The 20,482-nt window shown below is 37.9% G+C and overlaps 2 protein-coding genes and 1 long non-coding RNA gene across 3 annotated transcripts in view; 1 reads left to right on the forward strand and 2 right to left on the reverse strand.

Annotated features, from left to right (window-relative positions):
* Positions 1-1,590: 1,590 nt before the first annotated feature.
* Positions 1,591-6,906, reverse strand: LOC146456885 (uncharacterized). The gene is made up of 3 exons (XR_014858685.1): positions 6,707-6,906; positions 3,940-4,119; positions 1,591-1,973 (listed from the first exon to the last, which is right to left on the reverse strand). It is a non-coding gene; the product is annotated as an uncharacterized LOC146456885 (long non-coding RNA).
* Positions 6,907-9,543: 2,637 nt separating this feature from the next.
* On the forward strand, positions 9,544-16,005 carry LOC146456886 (uncharacterized). The gene is made up of 3 exons (XM_085092550.1): positions 9,544-11,148; positions 13,240-13,293; positions 14,743-16,005. Exons 1-3 carry the CDS (start codon positions 10,796-10,798, stop codon positions 14,885-14,887), a joined length of 552 nt encoding a protein of 183 aa, XP_084948676.1. The 5' UTR covers positions 9,544-10,795; the 3' UTR covers positions 14,888-16,005.
* A 990-nt stretch (positions 16,006-16,995) lies between these two features.
* The window catches only part of LOC146456887 (uncharacterized), a 38,270-nt gene continuing 34,783 nt past the window's right edge, over positions 16,996-20,482 (reverse strand). The window contains exons 17-18 of the mRNA XM_085092509.1: positions 20,276-20,363; positions 16,996-17,718 (exon numbers count right to left, since the gene is read on the reverse strand). Of these exons, the coding sequence (XP_084948635.1) occupies positions 17,613-17,718; positions 20,276-20,363 (194 nt within the window). The 3' untranslated portion in view covers positions 16,996-17,612. The remainder of the gene's footprint in view (positions 17,719-20,275; positions 20,364-20,482) is intronic.

Consider the following 20,482-nt stretch of genomic DNA (forward strand, 5'->3'; position numbering starts at 1 on the left):
AATCATAATCACTAATAACCATTTCAAATGGATACCGATCCGAAATCGATCCAGTATCAATCAATTGCTATTGATTGATTGTTTTCTTAGATCGATTTCAACTTAGCCTCCCGCGCACTCGTCACGCAATCTTTCCTCCCCAAAGTAGGTAGGAAAGATTGCATTACAAGCCATAAGAGCGCCTGCGGAGGCTAACTGCAGCGATGACAGAAGCTCAATTTCTGAATTCTTGTTGCAATCGTTATGCTTTTAAACAGACAGTAAGGTAGAAAAGAAATCCTTTACCGCATAACACACAATTAAATCAGTCGTTACTCGCATTATATCGGCACAAGTGTGAGTACTTGAGAGAAGTGGAGAGCGTGGATGCTCGCGCATTAGCTTCCCACGCGCGCCTGCATCCTGATCCATGTTAATCGGTTCGGATGCTTTAGCGGAACATTGACCATTTGATGGAAGTTGCAGAAAAGTTTAGGAAACGGATTTTTTTTGTCCCTGAATTTATAATTACTAGCTGTTGTACGGGAGTTTTAAGCAAACGCAGCTGAAAACGACATTTCCAGCATTATCAAATTCCAAGCTACCATTTTACCATTTTACCGAAGAAAACTGTAGATTTTTTCAAACTCGTTCCCAGGGTCTTCGGGAAGAAGAGAGACCGCGGAAACGAGGTAGTAGATTTTTGCGGCTAAATCCAAATTTCTGAGGCGATGGGGGACACCCGAACAGATATCCACTGAAACGGAAAGGCTCCCAGGAGTGATCAATATGTAATTTCTCCTTACATTTTCAATGCATTGTCAGCCAGACAGGTGATGAGAATAAAGAAAATAATCAACTAGGTGATATTGTTTGATGTAACACCAAATTCTGTGAACTAACTTTAAAAAGAAATGTATGGCAATCAGTTAGGAGAATTAACATTCAGATCATGGGAGTGAAGGGCTAAACTCAAGTAAAGGACAACGGACGATGTCGCAGCCTGGTACTTTTGAAGTCTTCGTGTAACCATACATGTAATATGCGGAGATTTTTCTCCAAATACGGGCATGGTCGTAACACCTGCTATACTTGTGTGTGGGACTGGGACTCTCAAATCAATTTGGGACGGTTCATTTTTCATGGGAGGGTGGAGGTGGTGGGGGGGGGGGGGAGGGGGTTATGGGCGGGAAAATAAAGGGACTTGAAGTTAGTAAATTATTCAAAATAAGCAACGTCCGCTGGTAATAGGCACGAACTACAACAGTGAGAATCAACATTTTATTACCTCTTGTTGTTGTTTTTTGTTATTGCTTTTGTTTTTCCTTGCCCCATTCTTAAAATAGAAATTAATTAAAAAAAAAAATAAAAAGTCGCTAGTTGTAAAGAAAAAAATGGAAAGAGCAACAAAGTGGGGGGGGGGGGGGGGGGCTGTTCAGTTAACTTCCGTTACCTTTTACTTTAATGGCCACACTGATCCATAAAACAAGGACCTATGAGTTGCAGAACAGATTGGAGTTTGGAGTGAAGAGGTGAACCTGAGTCCCCACCCCCCCCCCCCCCCCTCCCAATCCACTGAAACTAAAGCTGGCACATTTACAACGAACGCAATCACCTTTTCTTTCTTTTATTATTATTTTTTTTTTCTTTTATTTTCATTGTGACAAAGCGGCCACATTTTCATAAGTCACATCCATGTTGTTTCACAAAAAAAAAAAAACGGTAAAATCCAGGAAAATGCATGTGGTGATTCCCAGTTCAGGTATCTTCACTGCTGCTTCAAACGGCTTTCAGGAGTTTGACATCAAAGAAAATTAATATCAGCTTCTTCCTTTTTAAGCAGTTGACGCAATTTCCATAAAAAAAAAACTTCTTTGATGTTAACGGCTCAATTGTAGTCCACTATCTTTCTCTACATTTTTTTTTTCGTATTTTTTTTTCTTTTTTTTTTCTTTAGTCCTTCATTAATATGCGCATGCTGAATGTCCAGGTGACTAAAACAAAAAAGAAAACAAAACAATTACACCAGACGCATGTTGATTTTGTGCTGGAGCAAATCCATGAATGAGTTTCCATGGCATTCTTTGCATGGTTTTTTGAAGTTAGAATGACACAAACCTACATTGTATCTGCATGTAGTAAAGGTCGTTGTGTTATTTCTGAGACTGTGGTCAGAGTAGGTGCAGTGTACTTCTACAGGCATTTTATGCATGAATAAAGACGACCTCTTTGCTGTTATTCTGCTGGCACAAAAGCTATTCAGCATACCAAGAGATGTCAGCCTCTGAAAACTTGACATCTTGAGATTCTTCCTTTATGCCAACCACTCATCATTAACCAATATCCCCTCTTCCTCCCCTCAAAAAAAATTATGATGCACCCCTCAAAAAGAGCACTTTAATTGGTTAGACATTTATCCAACCAGACAGTCGCTTGCATGGCCATGAGAATGAAAACATATTTTTGAATATTTCCCTTGGTTTCTGTAAAAGTCTCAAACAGACTGGGTAAAAGATTCATGAAAATGCAGACAACATGTTTGTATGAACCGTCGCACCAATTTCTAAGCCGATTATTCTTTTTTAATGAAGGTACAGACTGTATCTCCCAGTCTCCTGTCTGGGTCACCAAATCTCCCACATGTAAGTGACTTTCTTTTTTCTGTAATAAGCAAATATTTTAACCCCAATTTTCAAAAAAATAATAAATAAAAAAATAAAAAAATATAAAGAATTATTGGTTTGGAAATTGGTGCGAGTTTAATAAATTATCAATAAAGATTCTTCCAAAAGATGTTTGTCTTTCAGGGTTGCCTTGTTCTTAACCTTTAGCTTGAAACTAGCCTTTAATTTAATTAAACCATTTTAAACGAGCCAGATGAAAATCTCAATTAACTTTTTGTTGTCGATAAGCGTTACAGTCAAGGTAAGCTGGAAAACCAGGAATCTGGAATTCCGGCAGAATTTTTCAGAGTCTGTTTTTTTCATTTAAGTTTTGTTAGCCAAGCGGGTGACATTCATTGAAGTACACCCTAGCCAATGATCCCTATCTACAAAGTGCACCAAAAACCGGATAAAAAAAAAATAGATAATAATAACTTCCTCTATGTCCAACAGGTCATTTAACAGTTTGCGTAATCAAATGATCTCTCGTACAATCACTGTGTGGCAATAGCTACGCATGGTTGAGAAAAGAAGCGGTCAAAAATTTGTCTTGGGAAAATTATCAGTCCTGCAAAATGGAAAGGAGAAGAATATACCCCAATGTTGTATCAGGTATGTCCACAGGAAAGGGGTACTATTTTCACAAAGACATTCACTGTAATTCATTAGCCTGTATATTAAAAAAAACACTTAATTTGAATAAAAAACAAAAACAGACTTTTGGGATAATCTGTGGAGTGTTTTCGGAAATATTTGGAGTATAAAAAAAATCACTAAAATGAAAAAAAAAAAAAAAAAAAACAGACTCTGAAAATTTCCACCGGAATTTTGGTGGAATCTATTTTCCAGCTTATCTTACAGTCAGTTCACATCAGTATTTCAAAAATGAAATGAACATTCAAATTTCTCTTTGTAATGTCTGACAAGTAAATGGAATGTTGAACATTTCTCTGGAAATGTTTCCCAAAAAGACGAATAAACAGAAAGAAAAGATTCAAAATACTTGGGAAACAATAATTTTTGTTATTCTTAATGTTGTAATGTAAAGAAAAATTAATTTATAACTTTATACCGCCAATAAACTCTGAAATCTCACTGGCAATGTTCAAAACTGACATGTAAATTTGAAAACTCCATTCAAATTTCAAAAATACTGGTCATGCGTGACATGGATTGACTTTAATCGGCTTTCGAACAATCGGACCCAGGAGACTCCCTGGGGAGTTGATATCTCTTAGTACATGTAACAATATCTAATTTATGGGACACTGTACATAAAACTACAGCTGTATCTTACCAGTGGTGAAGCACCATATTGCCACTGCCATCTGCCAAATGAGCAGCTTCAAGTGTAAATCTGAAGGCTTTCCATGGTGCGAGATCTCATCCTTGGGAGCTGAAGCTCTGCCATGGACATCAAACGCTGAAGGGTCTCAGGGTTCAAAGCTGCCTGTTCAAGCTGGTTAGTGGCTACAAGCTATGAAACAGAAAATATACAGTGTAAGGAATTATTAACTTAATCCTAATGAATCCAGCCTTAGTTTTCTTGGTCCAATTTTCTAAAACGACAAAGAAAAATACAATGCTTGTGTCTGATGTACCATTTAAAAGATGTTGATGAGTGCAATTCATTTCAATCAAGATAACTGAAGGAAGTCAGATCTTTAACAGAAATGGTACAAAACCTCAGAAACTATAAAATTTCAATGATTGACACATGTCCATGTGATAGGTCTTAAATTGCAGCTTTTAATACATAGAACCACCTTAGATACATGTATGTCAGAGTCTGTAAGTCCTTTAACGTTGAAAAAATACTAAAAAAATTGTAGGAGTGGCAAACCACATCACAAATACCAGGGGGTACATTTGTTGTTGTTGTTGTTGTTGTTTTGCTCTTTAAATGTAAAGATCTTTCCAAGCCAAGTTTGCTGATAAAATGTCACTTCAATGGACCAAGTTGTGACTTGAGTCTGGTAGGAAACAGTAAAGCAAAAGAAAAAGTACAAGCCTAGTGGCATACAAGCTTGTACATTGATGTCTGTATAACTGCTAATGTATGCCTGTAGTAGATTCAAAATAAGTCCAAAATAAGTTTATATGGTGTAGCCAGCAATAAGCACTAGCAATTTGCAATTTGTCCATATCTCAATGAACCTGGTTGTAAATGTTATGAGGAAATGAGGTTTATACAGTATTATAGGTATTTGTTTTGAGCAAAACATACAGTAGGCTGTCTGACCAGCCTGCAGTGTATACATGTAATGTAAATAAAAAATCTAGTACACAACTTCAAGATGCTATAGTGTACATTTACATGTACATGTAGGTTCTATTGAGTTGTTGATCTTGATATCATAATACTGTAAGTAAGTTTAAGTCACTAGTCAAAGTTTAGCATTTTTCAATGTAATTAATGAATTATTTGCACCAGGACAAGGGTACTTAAAGCTCCAAAATTTATTTGACTGACATGGCTGTGCCAACAGCAATTGAAATTGATTACCTGTTAGTGTATTACTAAGCATCCCATACTAACAACGATGTACGAAGCGTAGGTACATTTCCTATAGCAAAGATATCCCAATCTTTTAGAAAAACAAGATGAAAATACTTATATGCACTAAAGCTATGGGCTTAGACGGTCACCCGCTGTATAACGAGTTAAGAATATCAGATGCTAGCTTAGAAGAAAGTTAGCTGTGAAACCTACATGTACATGTCAAGTAAACACGGAGTGTTTTATGATTCCTTTTATAAACCGCCTATACTTTAAATGCGAGCTTGCTCTTTAATTTCATTAGAATTAGTGTTATTTCATGTACTGAAGCTTGCTTTTTACACTCATCACTCATATTTTCTGTAACATAGGATATGTGTGTTTTTCTTACGAAATTAAGACTTACTATTATTATTATTATTGTTGTTATTATTATTATTATTATTATTATTATTATTATTATTATTATTATTATTATTGGGAACTTGAAAAAAGAATGGTTTTTTTTAGTCAAATCCCCTGAACTCTGAGGGAAGCTAATTTTGTTTGCCAAAATCTTCAGTTGGTCAGTGAAATAATCAGCCCATTTGCTGTAGTACCAACTTTCCATACAGTATACACACCGTAATATAATAGCCCTTTAAGATGACTGATTGGCTGCCATTCTGAATTAGGATAAACAAATTACTAGTGTTGTATGGAGATCTGATGACAAATAATTTCAACATAAATCAATTTCTGAACTACAGCATATTCAAAACTCACAAATTGAAAATACCCTGGTAAATGATTTTACTGACCAAACGTCAAACTTCTAGATGCATTACAGTCACACAAATTATTTCCACATACACGGTCAGTACACCTTGATATGTATTTGTCCAAATATTTCCCTTTGGATTTCACAGAACTCGATGAATGTACATGTACAGAAACTTACACTGCAAAAACGTGCATGAAAAAAATTACATGAACCTAAGCTACATGTACACATCTCAGATTTCTGTGTCTAGACTCTATCTTAGAGAGCTCTCTTTTTACAGGAGTAAAATTTCTAATGAGTGATTTTCTACATGTACCTAAGACTACAAGTAGGCAGGATGTGCGGAAGGAACACTCCGATCGATGTCATAACTTAATTATAAAACAGGATAGCTTGTAAAATGTGCACTTTAAAGTTGTATGTCAATTTGCAATTGTGGATATCGACTTTAAAACCGCAGATTAAAGTGATGTCCACTGTTCTATATCCCTATACTGTGTGGAAAGGAAGGAAATTTGGTGAAAGAAACATCTCTGTTACTCAAGACATGTAAACAAACCAAAGGATAAAGCTTAACATTCGACACTGCATTCGATCATGCCCGGGTTGACCTGTCAAGGCGACAGATTACACCACACAATCAAACGCAATCAAAACACAGCCTAAACGTAAAAATCTGTACAAATATTAAGATTACAGCCGACTCCGGCGCGAAACTCTGAATGATTCTTTAAAAATCATAGAATACATGTATCTGCAGCATTGATCACTGATATCGGTGACTATTTGCAAAAAGCTCACCTGAACGAGCAAGCTAACGCGATATAAAAACGAAAATCCACGTAAATATTGAATGAACATCTCTTTCTTGCAACTTGTGTCTTGTCCGATGACAAATCCGGTTAATTTTTCTTGTTTCGACTAGTCCGATTTCGTTTTGGAAATCTTTTCGCCCAAATGCCCTGTTGGGCTTCACGGTGGAGAGAACCGAGCAAGCGACTCGTTGCATATTTATACTCCTGAGGGGGGCATTATATTGCCATTGCTTTGTGCACCCTCAAGAGAAAACAATGGCTGTGACAGCACGTGCGATCGTGTGACAGAGACCATACCAGAAACCACAGGATGCCTAACTGTCTTGCCCAGGGCCAACGAACAGGTGACGCACGGTAATTATTCTAATTTGCTGATATTTGCCGTGTTTTTTGAAAGTAGAGGAAGAAATCTTACTTTTCTCTTTGTCCCTCTGCGTTTCTGGAATCCAGTGTCAGCATTCTCTACTGGGGTGTTGGCATATAACATTATTGATTTTCGATCCCAATTAAATGAATGGCAGCTCGCTTTGCGTCATGGCCGAGTCAATCGAACTCGAACCTCCTTCACCATCCCCGCCCCGCCCCTCCCTCTAAGGCTGTGTCTTACGAGTACCGTGACTGGGAAGAAGGATGAAGCGAATTTAAGTTTCGGGTCTAGTGGAGTTCGCGTGCGGTTTATTCCTCAGGTTTGGGAGTTAAGGAGATTTCCAAGGACAAGATGATTCGGTCAGCCGCAATTGTTTACTCACTCAAGACAATCGCCAAAAAAGCTTTTCAAGGTGTCACTTAGGCTTTTGGACTAACTTTCATCCTAACACTACACACTCTGATTTTTGGTCCAGTTTTCATCCTAACGTAACAACTCTGCTTTTTGGCCTAATGTTCATCTGTCAGTGCAAAGCATGTCAATCATGAGCATGAGCAGGAGGCGGAGTCTCTAGCAAGCAATCAGGCTCGTGTGGGTTGTTGTTGATGTCTTAAATTCATTTTCACATCTGACATGGGAAGTCTTAAGTGGAAGTCCTGTGTTTCGGAAGACAGTTTTAGATTAATTTAATTAGGTCTTATAAAAGCCGTTGAAAAAAAAGCTGTTCTGAATCTTCCTTATAAATAATGGGGTCTTTAGAGGTACTTTTCTTACCCACACACCGAAGTCTATTCAGTTTAAGACTGTAGTAGTACAGTGGGTTGAAAAGAAAACAAAACTTGATTGACTGCTTTTATGAATGAACACCACTGGAGAAATAGACGTTCATCGATCGTGTCAACAAAATGTTAAAAAAATACCACTAAACAACACTACTCAGTAGGTTTCATCTGAATTCGGGAAGTGGATTAGTCTGGCTTCAGTTACCTGGATTACTTAACCACCTTTTACAGTAAACATTAGCCAGCAACTGATCGAGGATGCCCGATTCACAGATACAACGTTATATAAGTTACTTAAGGATGAGAGTAACAACGATGTTAAACCTTTGTTATTGAGACTGAAACCGTTGGTACTCTGTATATGTCTACTGAATTTGAAGGGAGATTAAAATCTCTGAAAGTTAATACCCAAGACCTTATGGCCTTCTTAGTGTGGAGAGGTAAGCGAGTAAATCTGATATAGATATTATTGTTGTATTCTTGACGTGACGCGCTGATATTAGGTCAGAAAGGAAGTCTTAACCCTCCCAAAACAACGACCTAAAATATATATAAAAAATGAGGAAAGAAGATTAATATCAGAACTGGTTCGTATCGCAGCAGTTGGCAAGGTTAAGCACGTTGTTTTCGTGTTGAAGGCAATTTCATCCCAAGGCACTGAAGGCAGGCATTTTGAGTGTTTCGCGCTTAGAAGTCGCCGTCTGAGAAGGTTTGAAAAGACAACCATTACAATGCCGCTTCAAACCAATGTCTCAGCAATTATGCTTTCCTTAATGATACTTTTGGGTTCAACGCAATTAGGATCGTCATCTAAGAATGGAACAAATCAAGGTAAGGCTTATCGAGTCATTTATCAACTAACGAATCGAAAAAGCAAGCGTACACACATCTCTACATTAAGTTCAACCGTGAATTAAAATGCGTTAGTATGTTAGTTTGCTTTGCCGTGTTTGCCGTGTTCATAACTATGCCGGGAATCTGCTTTTCCATAACAAATATCAAAATATCTTGCGGTGGAAACAGTCGTCATTTCTGCCTTCCTCGCGTTTGATTACGTCAACAAATGAACGATACACTTGGGGACTGTACATGTAGGGATACTTTGATAAAAGAAACATCTGCAACCAATCAGATTCGTTAAGTTTTGAGTTTATTAACCAAGTTCTGTGTAGCCATATTTATCTATAACCGTTTGAAATAACTGATGTAGACACGAGTATGACGTCACGCAATATATCGTGTTAGCGGAATGCTATTATCATTTCGTCAGAAGCATATATGACCCTTGGTACAGGCTTCCCTTTATCAAAAAGATAAGGGGAACAAATTGACATTTGGGGCTGATGCTGGGGATACTTCGATACGTAGCTAATCTGAATGGAGAGCCAATCAGTTTTTATTATTTCATTTTATTTCATTATTTATTTTTATTTATTTATTTATTTATTTATTTATTTATTTATTTATTTATTTATTTTAATTTGTTAACCGCGTTCTGTCTGCTTGCCTGTAGCCTTTTTTTAAAATGGGATCGTGTAAACACAACGTCACGCAATCTTTTGTATAGTCTTCCTTTTACAAGAGATAGGAAGTGGCTGCTTTGTACTTGCATCACCACATGCGAACAATCGGGCTCGAGGGATTTTGGCTTATAAGCAAAACGCGAGTAACGCTCTATTAACAGCTAACGGGAAAAAAGCTGACTGCACGACAAGATAACATCCATTCATTCATTTATTCGTTCATTCGTTTGATCCTTTACCCATTTATTTGTTCATTTATTCAGCTCTCGCCAGAATATTTTCTCTCCTTTCATTGGTTGATTAAGACGGTGCTTTTGTCAACATCCCCTGATCGCTTGAGAGCGAGGACTTGAGTCACGAGTTTAAACTCCCATGTAATATTTTAAAGTTGTTTAAGTCTCAGTTTTAATTGAAACTCGCTGTTTTCTTATTCCTGGCGTGGACAGTAGAGCATTAAAAGAAACGTTAACGACAGAGCAAAAGTCATAAAATTTTGATATTTGTTTTTTCAGTTTTCTGTATGTTAACGTTGTTCCAAAATTCAACATCACCCGCGATCTTCAAATACATCGAGTTACAAATATTCAAGCACGTAATGACTTCAAGCACCACTGATTTCGAAATTACATGCAACATCTGGAACGGCGTCAGTGGTAGAGCTGATATATTTAAAAATATTTATTCATTTAATATTTAAACAGGAACATCCAGTTTAGCAGAGCGCTAGTTTAAATTGAGTCCTGTGTGACGCCGCTTAAGTAAATACAGAATCCCAATACAAAAAATTATAAGAACATTTGAAGAATACAGAATAAACAGAATATGAAGACTAACTTAGTCCATGAAATGGCGTCTAGCCTATTCAGTTCTTAAACTCACCGAATTCATTGCTATTCCTTATTTTCGATGGAAGCAACAGAAGCAATTAGACAACAAGTTCGAGGTTTTAGTTCTTTTTCGCTAACAGCACGCGAGGTTGATTCCCCGAGCCAACTACTAATAATTTGAACTTATGGCACCTTCAAACAACTAATATCATCGATCACAATTAATGCAATGATCGAGTTGCACCTTGTGAATGACCGGGCTCCCAACACAGCTTATTGCTTGAACTGGACTAACTTAACCAAAACCAAGCATCAACCCCTTTGACCTAACCTAAAGCCTAACTCTACACCAAAGCAACACAGCTAACCCTAAAACTTGGGGATTTCTAGCATGCGAGCAAGCTCTCTTTGGGTTGGTGGGCTAGTGAGTTTTACTTCCTGTAATTTTTTGTTGTTGGTGTTGGTGTTGTTGTTGTGGTTTTTGTTGTTGTTGTTGTTGTTGCTGTTGATCTGTTTTTTGTTTGTTTTGCACCCTCTTTTTGCCCTTACTTGGTCTAAGATGAATGCATCATAATCATGCCTGACTTCATTCTAACAGAAGAAATTGAAAGACCCCCACAAGTTAGTACAGCTCCAATCAACAGAACAAACAGATCTGTGGAAAACACCACACCGACAACGCAGTCTATTGCCACAGAAATTATTTCATCGACAACAAGACTTCATAGCGAGGACATTGTGACGTCAAGAACGTCTACAGTTCACGCGAGCGAATCAGACAAAAGCAGTGCCAGTCCCCACAAGGACAGAGTACAAACACAGGGGGAAAAAACAAATCAAGCCACGTTGCTGGGTGTGTCACTCGCCTTGGCAATATGCCTATCAGCCGTGGGCGTTGTGGCGGCTGTGTTTTTTGTTCGCCGGAAAAGGTAAAAAAATTGGGAGCACTTAGTTAATATTTTGTGCAAAGGGGCAAGAATCGGTTCCCGCAAGAACTCTTCCAAGTTTTAAACGGAGATGCTTTCTACCCTATCTCAAGCTGGCCCAACAAGTATCAATTATTATTCTGGGAGAAACCCATGGGGATGTGGGCACCTTCAAACTTTTTTTTATTTTTCGTCGGAAATGGCTGTTCCTCACGGTTAATCACAGAATGGATTCTGACCTCCCAATTCTGGAACAACTTCTCCAAAGGAGACAAACGGTCACGACAACTAGATTTCTTGTCACGCCATCTTTCCACCAAATCCAGCCAATGGTTTTATTTCGATCTTCACCACAATAAATAACTCCACCTTAATGGGGACATAAGAAATACCAATTCTTAGTAAGTTGCATAACATAACAAGAGATGATACTCAGTTTTTATTCACAACCATATTTCTGACAATTAATTTACTTTTCTCTTTTATGTCAAATGTGCAAACAACAATTTCCATCCACCACTGCATACGATTTTTAGAACGAAATATTTTGTATCTCAAAACTCCATTTAACCACTATTTCCTTTTAACTAATTTTGTTTACATTATATTACATTACCAAAACTCAATGTTTTTTATTTCCTCTATTCTCCTCTTTTCATTTCTATGTTTCTCACGCCTTTTAACCTAATTAACCTTTTTTATTATCTACTGTTGCTTCCACATTATGAGTATTTTTCATTTTTTGTTGTTTTTATTTTTCCTCTGTTGTGGTCGAGGTGGCTGCCCTGCAGACTTTTGCTCCCTCGATATGAGTATTTATAATTTGTTTGTTTGTTTTTTTGTTTTTACTCTATTGTGGTCGAGATGGCTGCCCTGCAGTCTTTTGGTCCCTCAATATGAGTTTTTTTTTTAATTTTTTATTTGTTTTTGTTTTTACTCTGTTGTGGTTGAGGTGGCTGCACTGCAGTCTTTTGGTCCCTCAATATGAGTATTTTTATTTATTTTTCCCCAACTTACAACCTTCCACCTACATACACAATTTCTCTATATTATACCCACTGATTTCAGTGGTGATTGGGAATCCTTTAACTAGATGATCCCAACTCAACACCCACAATGCGACAAAGGTTGCTAGATAATCTACTGTTATTAATTTTTTTTTTCACTCACTGGGGCCTCATGACTGCCATACTGAATTGCTGAAATACACTGCTGGTTTCTTATGCTAGTGGCCGGGTTGCATAAAGCATCTTAAGATAAGTTAGTGGGAGTTTTCTGAATTCTCTCTTTTCTGATAAATTATTTTCGAGCGCTTTACGACTGAATGAGGTCAAGAGGGGACAAGAGAGGAGGTTTACTAAGCAGGACGGAAAACACAATGAGAGCGTGCCTTCAGCACGGACGGGGAAACGACTGCAGAAACCACTCACTTATCGTGAAAAGTTTATATAACCTGGCTAAAAAAACTGGAAGAAATTTTTAATGTTTTCCCCTTTTTGTGATGGGTATTTTGATTATTTACAGTGAATTTAACCCTTTAACCCCTAACTAGTCATAGAACAAATGCCCCTTCCCTGTCCCCATACTTTTCTTAAAAAAGTACTGTGGAGAAGTTTTTAAAGTGCTAAGAAAATTCATCTCGGGTGATCATATCCTTAATTCTCATGACCTCAGGGATTGAACATTGATATTACAAAAAAAAAAAAAACTTGATGCTGATAATTGTTACGGCTTAAAGGGTTAAAAAGATTGAAATTAAATGCTTGAAAGTTGTATTCCCAAATAAACTTGAGTTATTATACTTGTAATTATTGCATAAAGGTATAAAAACAGGCTTTACATCCCGAGGCTGATTCAGGTTTTGTTCAAAGCCAGGATTCACTTCTTTCAAGATTGGCCCGTTGTATATGTGTTTGGTGCCCCGTATGTACCCAATACCATTGGAACGTCTTGGTGCGACCCCTAAATTCCGAAAGGACACCAAAGGCTTCATAGAAGCCATCATAATATTTTTTACACCTGAATAAAACGAAAGAGGTAAACATTTAAAACATGCCCTGACGATTGTTTTTTGTTTTGTTTTTTTGTGTCTAGAATCAAGAAGATGAAAAAGGGATTTCAAGAAGAAATGGCTACTATTTGTTTACAGTGAGTGGGGTCTTTCGTTATAAGTTTATCAGGAGGGGGTAGGTCTCTGAGCATAGAGTGGAATAAACGGGGAGGATCAGTTTGAAAGGGATACCTATTTTCTACCATATGTGCAACTGTAGCGAATTGTGGTCTTTGTGGTATTTTTATTGGATCGCAAAAATATGTGATGGACTGAAAGGGTAGCAATAAATTCAAGCATTGAAAAGGTCAGCATCAGCTGGGAAAAAAATTCATGGCTTAAAAAACTCATGTCGTATGGGAGCAGGGATGGCACCACAGCGGGTGAGAGCTCTTGCCTCCCATCAGTGTGGCCCGGGTTTGATTCCCGGTCTCGGCGTCATATGTGGGTTGAGTGTGTTATTGGTTCTCGTCCCTGCATGCTCTGAGAGTTTTTCTCCGGGTGCTCCGGTTTTCCTCCCTCCACAAAAACCAACCTTTCAAAGTCCAATTCGACCTGGAAACAGTGGATTCCACTGAAATTCCCATTCATTCATTCATTCATTCATTCATTCATTCATTCATTCATTCATTCATTCATTCATTCATTCATTCATTCATTCATTCATTCATTCATTCATTCATTCATTCATTCATTCATTCATTCATTCATTCATTCAGTCAGTCAGTCAGTCAGTCATTCATTCATTCATTCATTCATTCATTCATTCATTCATTCATTCATTCATTCATTCATTCATTCATTCATTTTATTCATTTACTTATTTATTTATTTATTTATTTATTTATTTATTTATTCATTTATTAAAATTGCAACTTTATTAAAGATTACAGGAGTTGGGGTGCAGGGATGAGGCAGTTCTGGGGGTGCTTACCTCCCACCAAAGTATCCCGCGTTCCGGCCCGTAGTAGTTAGTTGGGGTTTCAATTTGTTGCTGGTTCCCGACCTCGCACCGAGAGGTATTTCCCCGAGCGTTCTAGCTTTTCCTTATTGTCAAAAACTAACATTTCCAAATTGTCATTCAATCTCAATGCAATGGAACCTGCGTGCATCAGGGTTGTCATTCATTGAAGACTCCTAGCAAAGCTGATTTAATAATCTACTATCGAGTAAACTTTTATCTCAATTGTAAACGGCGCACAGCAAAAGACAATAGGGAGCGACAACTGCAACGCCAATGAAAATCGTTAGTTTGGTTGTGCTACTTCGCGATTATTTCAGCTCGTTTAAATTCGTTCGACGTTGAACTACCCAGGAACCAAAATGGTAGGAGTGTGGTTCACGTTTCGAAAGAGAATGAAACATTCACCATCGTGTGTTCACGTTCTCCACAAAACCTTTAATTTGCTCACGTTGTTTGGTGTAGAACGATTGTTTTTGCTCATTAAACCCATTATTTTTGGCGTTGTAGTTGCCGTCGTCCTTACTTTAATTTGCTTATGGTTTAACAGTCCAATATCTAACTATGGTACTTTTATTTTCTTCAGTGACGAGCTGGCATCTGAGGCACTGTATTCTTCATGGAAACCTTTCATGGAAACTAATGACAGCAACAAAATGAAGCTCGTCATTGAAACTGCCAACCAGGGCGGACAAAGTTCCGAGATGTCAGAACACAATCTTGTAGAATGACAATATATTAATTAACTGATATTTATTCAAATAATATTTGGATGGGTTGAGCATGATATCCATAATTTAATAGCCTAGGACTGTCTTACCGGCCGTGAAGGATAACTCAAACCGAAGTCTTAACAATTTCCGATCATACCAAATGCGAATCCAATAACTTCAGTTATTACACGTTTAAAACAGTGACTCATCTTTTTATAAACTATGTGGCCTTTTGCAGCCTTTCCCTTGTGAACTGTCTTGTAATTTATTTCCCGTACAGGTTAGATACGAATGATAGGAAATCAAATCTAAAGAAAAACGGATTGTCTACTCCTTAAGGTATGCGCTAAGGTTTGTGATAAATGAACTGCAGACATTTGTATTTTAACGAGCCAGAGTTTTGCGCTTTGCGCCTACGAAAATGAAAAGAAAATGTAATTGAACATTTTGCGTCTTTCATGGAATCGCTTTTTCCGTGAATCGAAATGTTTTCCAGGAAAGTGGGACATTGAATTGGCAGATCAGATTATACAGTTATTTTTTGAATAGAAAGAAAAACTAACTATAGCCTTTCCAAAGCCCATGCTTATCTTTCGCAGGAAATGTACTTTAAATCCATCTTTTATTTTCTAAGCCTTTATGCTCCTTTAAATGGGGATAAACTGTATGATAAAAGTGAAGGAAAATGTGCCTTGGCTACTCTTCTCTTCTCATATGCTGCGGTGTTACGATGTGCACTTCCTTTACGTGTTTCATAAAAATTGGCTCAGAGCACCTGACTTGGGCGTTGGGATTAGGGCAGAGTGGATCCCCTCCGTTTCATGTTTAAAAACGCATTGTCACGGAGAGTTTGCTTAAATATTTGACTAATAACCTCTTCCCTGATATGCAATTGCTCTTACAGCACCGAGAAAGAAAAAAAATGAAACGATTCCTCCGAGCAAGAATAAACTATAATAACTTTTCAGCCATTTTTCCAAGATAGGTAGGACGTACTTGAAAAGCTGGCCAATTTGTTCAAGTTCCAATCCATTTTCCATCCTAGCCATCCGCAGATAAATATCAATGGTACTGGTTTCTGTGCACTGGTAGGGTTGTTGTTAATAAAACTGAACCATTATTTTGACGTTTACATCCATACAGATATGTTTTTTTGGCTATTCTAAGTGATATTGAAAATAAGTGACACTGCCTTAATATCTGATTTGCTTGGGCCCATTCAGTGTTTGCATTGTCAGATGTACATCTGGTTTTATGGATTTCGAGCCTTCTTACAGTGTTTATCCCTTATCAGTAAAAACACGTTGGTTCTCTGATTGGCTTTGGGCCTTTAATAATGTCAGGGTATTTATTCAATTTGTGACACTGCATTTATGCCTGTGACTGACTTCGCACCCCTGGCACCGTGTTAACTTGTTGAAAATCCGTTGACTCAGTCAATGCATGGATGGTTGCGAACTCTGTCTTTAACAGCTGCACATGATTACGGCTAGCCCTGAGCGAAGATGAACAATTCAAACTTGTAGAACGACTTCACACCCCTGGCACCGTGTTAACTTGTTGAAAAACCGTTGAGTCAGTCAATGAATGGATGGTTGTGAAACTGGTGATTGATTCAAACTTGTAGAATGACTGCATCTATTTGAAACACCCCTCTCTTTTGTATACGACGAATTCCTCACGAAAGATCCCTACGTGCATGCCTTTGCCGGGTCTTAATGAAGTACTTTCAAGCTTATATTTCTTGCAAGTTCTTTTAGTGGGTGCTAAGGAAAAAACTGTCGAGCTAAGGAGTGCAAAAAAGAAAAAAAGATCATGCGGATGGTAAAATCAGCCGTCGAGGATGGGGATGGGGGACGAAGCTAAAGCTTTCTGTCCTGCAAGATAAATGTATGAGACATTTTCTAGGAGCTCTTCCATGTGACAGTGTGGGAACTCACAAGGTTTTTGCCTTCAAAAAAGAAGATACAATTAATGCGCCTTGTGAAGACGGCCACTTGTTGCTTTGGTCTTCCTTGATTGATATGCTAAATTATAAAATGTTTCAAAGAAAAATTAAAGGCACGAAATAAGCCTTGATGAATGCTAGCCTCCTTCCCTTGTTTTTAGTTTCACATGCCAAGACATGATCTTCGCAAAAGTTTAATGTGATTTAGTATTTACAACAGTAGACATAGTTCTTTCCACTACCAAATGTTTGGTTTTATTAACAGAGTTGATAAGGTAATGTGGCCACCGTAAAGAGATTTGAGTGCTCTCGTTAGCGAATCCTTACAGTAATCTTTACAGTACCTTTGTTCAAAAATTGCTCAACAGTCTTTAGGCAGTACACTGTTTATGTTGAAGCAAATTTATGTCAGTTCTCCGTAAATGGAAATAACTTTAAAGTGTACACCATAAAGCAACTATTTGTCCCCGAAATAAACAGGGTTTGTTATATGTTAGACTAGTTTTAAGGTTTCGTTTGTTAACTAGACTGCAAGCAGTCCCTTTCTGGAGAGTCGAGAGGTCGCACGAAATAGCCGAGGGCGATAAGACTGGAGCGAACCCAGTCTCTCCTCGTTATTTCTCCTCGCTCCAGGCTCGGTGCGCTGTGAGCGCACCCGGTCGACTAGCCAGAAAGGGACTGCTTGCAGTCTATGTAATAACCCTTATCAAACTCAACTTTAATGTCATACAGACATTAACACTACTGGACTGACTATCCTACATTGTATTTGTTAGATATTTTCCACACTTTTGTTCAGTCATCATCGTCGAACGTTGGAATCAATTCAATGCCAAGGTTATCCCCACTGTCAAGATTTCCTTTACAACTTCCGCCTCCTGCTCCAAATTTGTCTTTATTCCTGCATCAGGGCAAAGGCAAAAAAAAAAAAAAACAGTGCTTTGTTGCGCATAAAGAAGGTCAACAATGCCTGGTCGGTTTCCTTCTCTGGATGTATTTGAAAATGATCTCCAAAGGGACTTAACTTTGATACACCACGTCAATAAAATCCCTCAATGATTCAACTTATCCTTATTTCCTTAAGAGATCATCCCTAAAACGGTCATCTAAATTATTTTAATACAGTTTAAAAAAACAAGTCTTTGTACTCAGTGAGCTGCCGACCGCCCAGCTAGACAAAGCCGAGAGCTGTTTTTTTTTTTTACCAACACTAATTTTATAACGCCAGAAACAATAGTAAACCATTCATTGAACTTTGATGAAAGTGCAATATATGGAACTCATACATGTGAACTGAGAATGAAAGGATGAATAAGACAATAAATCGGACCGCAGTTACGTACGCAAGCTAGGAAGTTCGAAAAACAAGCCTGAAAATTAAGGCCAGATTCGAACCCCATGACCTCTGAAATGCAACAACAGTGAGCTTCCAACTGAGCTATTAAGCCAACTGGGAAAATGTCATTTTGTGAATTCATAACTATTATGAACTCTATATACACACGCTTTTCCAGGAATGTTTTTGGAGCCGTTCAAAAAACTCGCAGCACGTGTTTTATGGGCTGTGCCTCGTGGTTTTAAACCCGATAAAACACCCCTGCTCGTTTTTAAAACCTTACGTAATGTACCCACGGGGGCGATGAGATGGAGGCGAAATACATGAAATTCATACATTTGAACCGTGGAAGAAAGAGGGAATAAGTGAGTGGACCTGGAAGTTATGTGGGAAACTGAAGCAGTTGCAAAAAGAGAGACTTGGGGTGCTCACCATTTTCATGGAAAACCCGGAAATTCCAGTTGGAAAATCAAATGGTATGCATCATTCCATTTGGAGTACTTCTGAAATTATGGGCTTCAGGTCAAAGTGATGCATTTTTATTACTCCTTTTGAGATTTACAGCTGAGGTTCATATATTTTGCATGTTAGCCATCTTCTGTTAAGACAAGCTAAATCATTTCGTATTGATGCCGAAAATTTCCATCCGAGTGGTTTGCGTAAATGGTAAGCACCCTTGTAGAGCACTGCGGCACCGGCATCACAGAGATCATAGTTTCAAATCCTGTGCAAATCTTGGCTCTCTTTCCACAATTGCTTTTAAGCAACTTAAAAGTTAGGTACATAACTGCGACATTTATTTACTTATTGACATTAATATTTCTAAAACGTTTCTGGGAGTTCTGAAAAGAACAAAGACAGGCAGTTGATTGTCACCAAAGTGTTTTCAGGTTTTTTTTTTTTCTCATTAAAACCAGCAGAGAGAACAATTCGACTACTTTGCAAACCTGTTTGTCACTGGTATCTAGCCAGCCTAGTGGTAGAACATCCTAAGTAGTAATCGAAAGGTCATACGTTTGACTCCTGCTGGGTGAACTAGGATTTTTTTTTCGAGTATACTATGTCGCTGACTGAAACAATGAATCTGTATTTCTTTCCTTGACGATCTGCGATAAGTGACGTGGCCAACTGACAATGCTGATTTTTCAATTTCTGGCACAGTCAGTAAGGGGGAAGTTGCTGTCATTTCGAAACCCAAAAATGTTTGTCTGTCATTAGAAACGATGAAATTATTGTCAAGTTTGTTATAAATTACCACCCAAGTCGATTAGTGTCTCTGGTTAGAGACACAGTAGGCCGGTATGGATTGGAACTTGAAAAATGTTAGGCTAATGTTTCTCAAGTTCTCGCATTTTTGTTTCCAAAATGCACTAGAACAGATCACGAGTTGTTCCTTTCAAGAATTGAATTGATTTCTTTCCTCTCGTCATTCTAGAATTATTTGGCAGCTGATTGAAGGTCTTACTTCATCATTTCTAACACAAGATACCAAAAACCCCATGATACTTCCTCCTTAATTTGCGCAGTTTGTGGCTTTGTGGGAAAAGCAAATCTTAACAAGGGTACTGTAATCCAGAAAAAAAGTTGGAGGTATTACTAACTTCGCATTTTCAGATATAATTGAGCACCAATAATTAAAGAAAAAAGTTTTAAAATTCATTACCATGTGTGGCTTTTTTCCCAAATTGAAGCCTAATTATTCCCGAAAATGCGTGGTTACCTCTAATTTTCCCGCTAATGATTCACTTTTCCCGCAACGTTATAGAAAGCGCTAGCTAAGCTAGCAGACAAGAATAATTTTGTCTCAGTAAGCACCGTCGTTAAAAACCTTAGTTTCCCAGAACATCCTGGGTAAAAGTGCGCTGAACGTCAAGTGCACAGGGGAAACCACATAAACGTAGTTTCAAAGCCACAAAAACACCTCATTTAATACTGAAACTTAGAGTGTTCCTTTTTTGTAGCACCAAAATTAGCGTCCGCCTCACTACAAGCCCCTCCTGCACCCTATCATTACACTTTCCTGAAAAATTGCCATTAAAAATTCCGGGTTAATCATCAACATAATTATTCGAAATGAAAATCAATTCTTCATATTGATGGATCAATCCTACATGCGTCTTACCGTTTGTAATAACAAAATGCGGCTACGACCACTATCGCCAGCAAAATAGACAGTACCAATGGCACGACAACCGCGGTGATGTTAAAACCTGCAAATTAGAAAAAAATTGCTGGAGAAGCGTTGTGAGGGATAAACAAGAACGCTAAACGACGAAACCTCGTGTTCACCAGTTATTTATTCGGAACATTCCCTTAACAGTTTTTTTTT

This window comes from Pavona decussata, unplaced genomic scaffold, assembly GCF_977016875.1.
Source record: "Pavona decussata unplaced genomic scaffold, jaPavDecu1.1 SCAFFOLD_253, whole genome shotgun sequence".
NCBI classification, from domain to species: Eukaryota; Metazoa; Cnidaria; class Anthozoa; order Scleractinia; family Agariciidae; genus Pavona; species Pavona decussata.

Excerpts from the sequence above, each read along its gene's own strand:
- LOC146456886 (XM_085092550.1), top strand. The coding sequence starts at position 10,796 with ATGCCTGACTTCATTCTAACAGAAGAAATTGAAAGACCCCCACAAGTT. Across the intron at positions 11,149-13,239 it reads TTTTTTGTTCGCCGGAAAAG|AATCAAGAAGATGAAAAAGG; the intron begins GTAAAAAAATTG and ends TTTTGTGTCTAG. Across the intron at positions 13,294-14,742 it reads ATGGCTACTATTTGTTTACA|TGACGAGCTGGCATCTGAGG; the intron begins GTGAGTGGGGTC and ends TATTTTCTTCAG.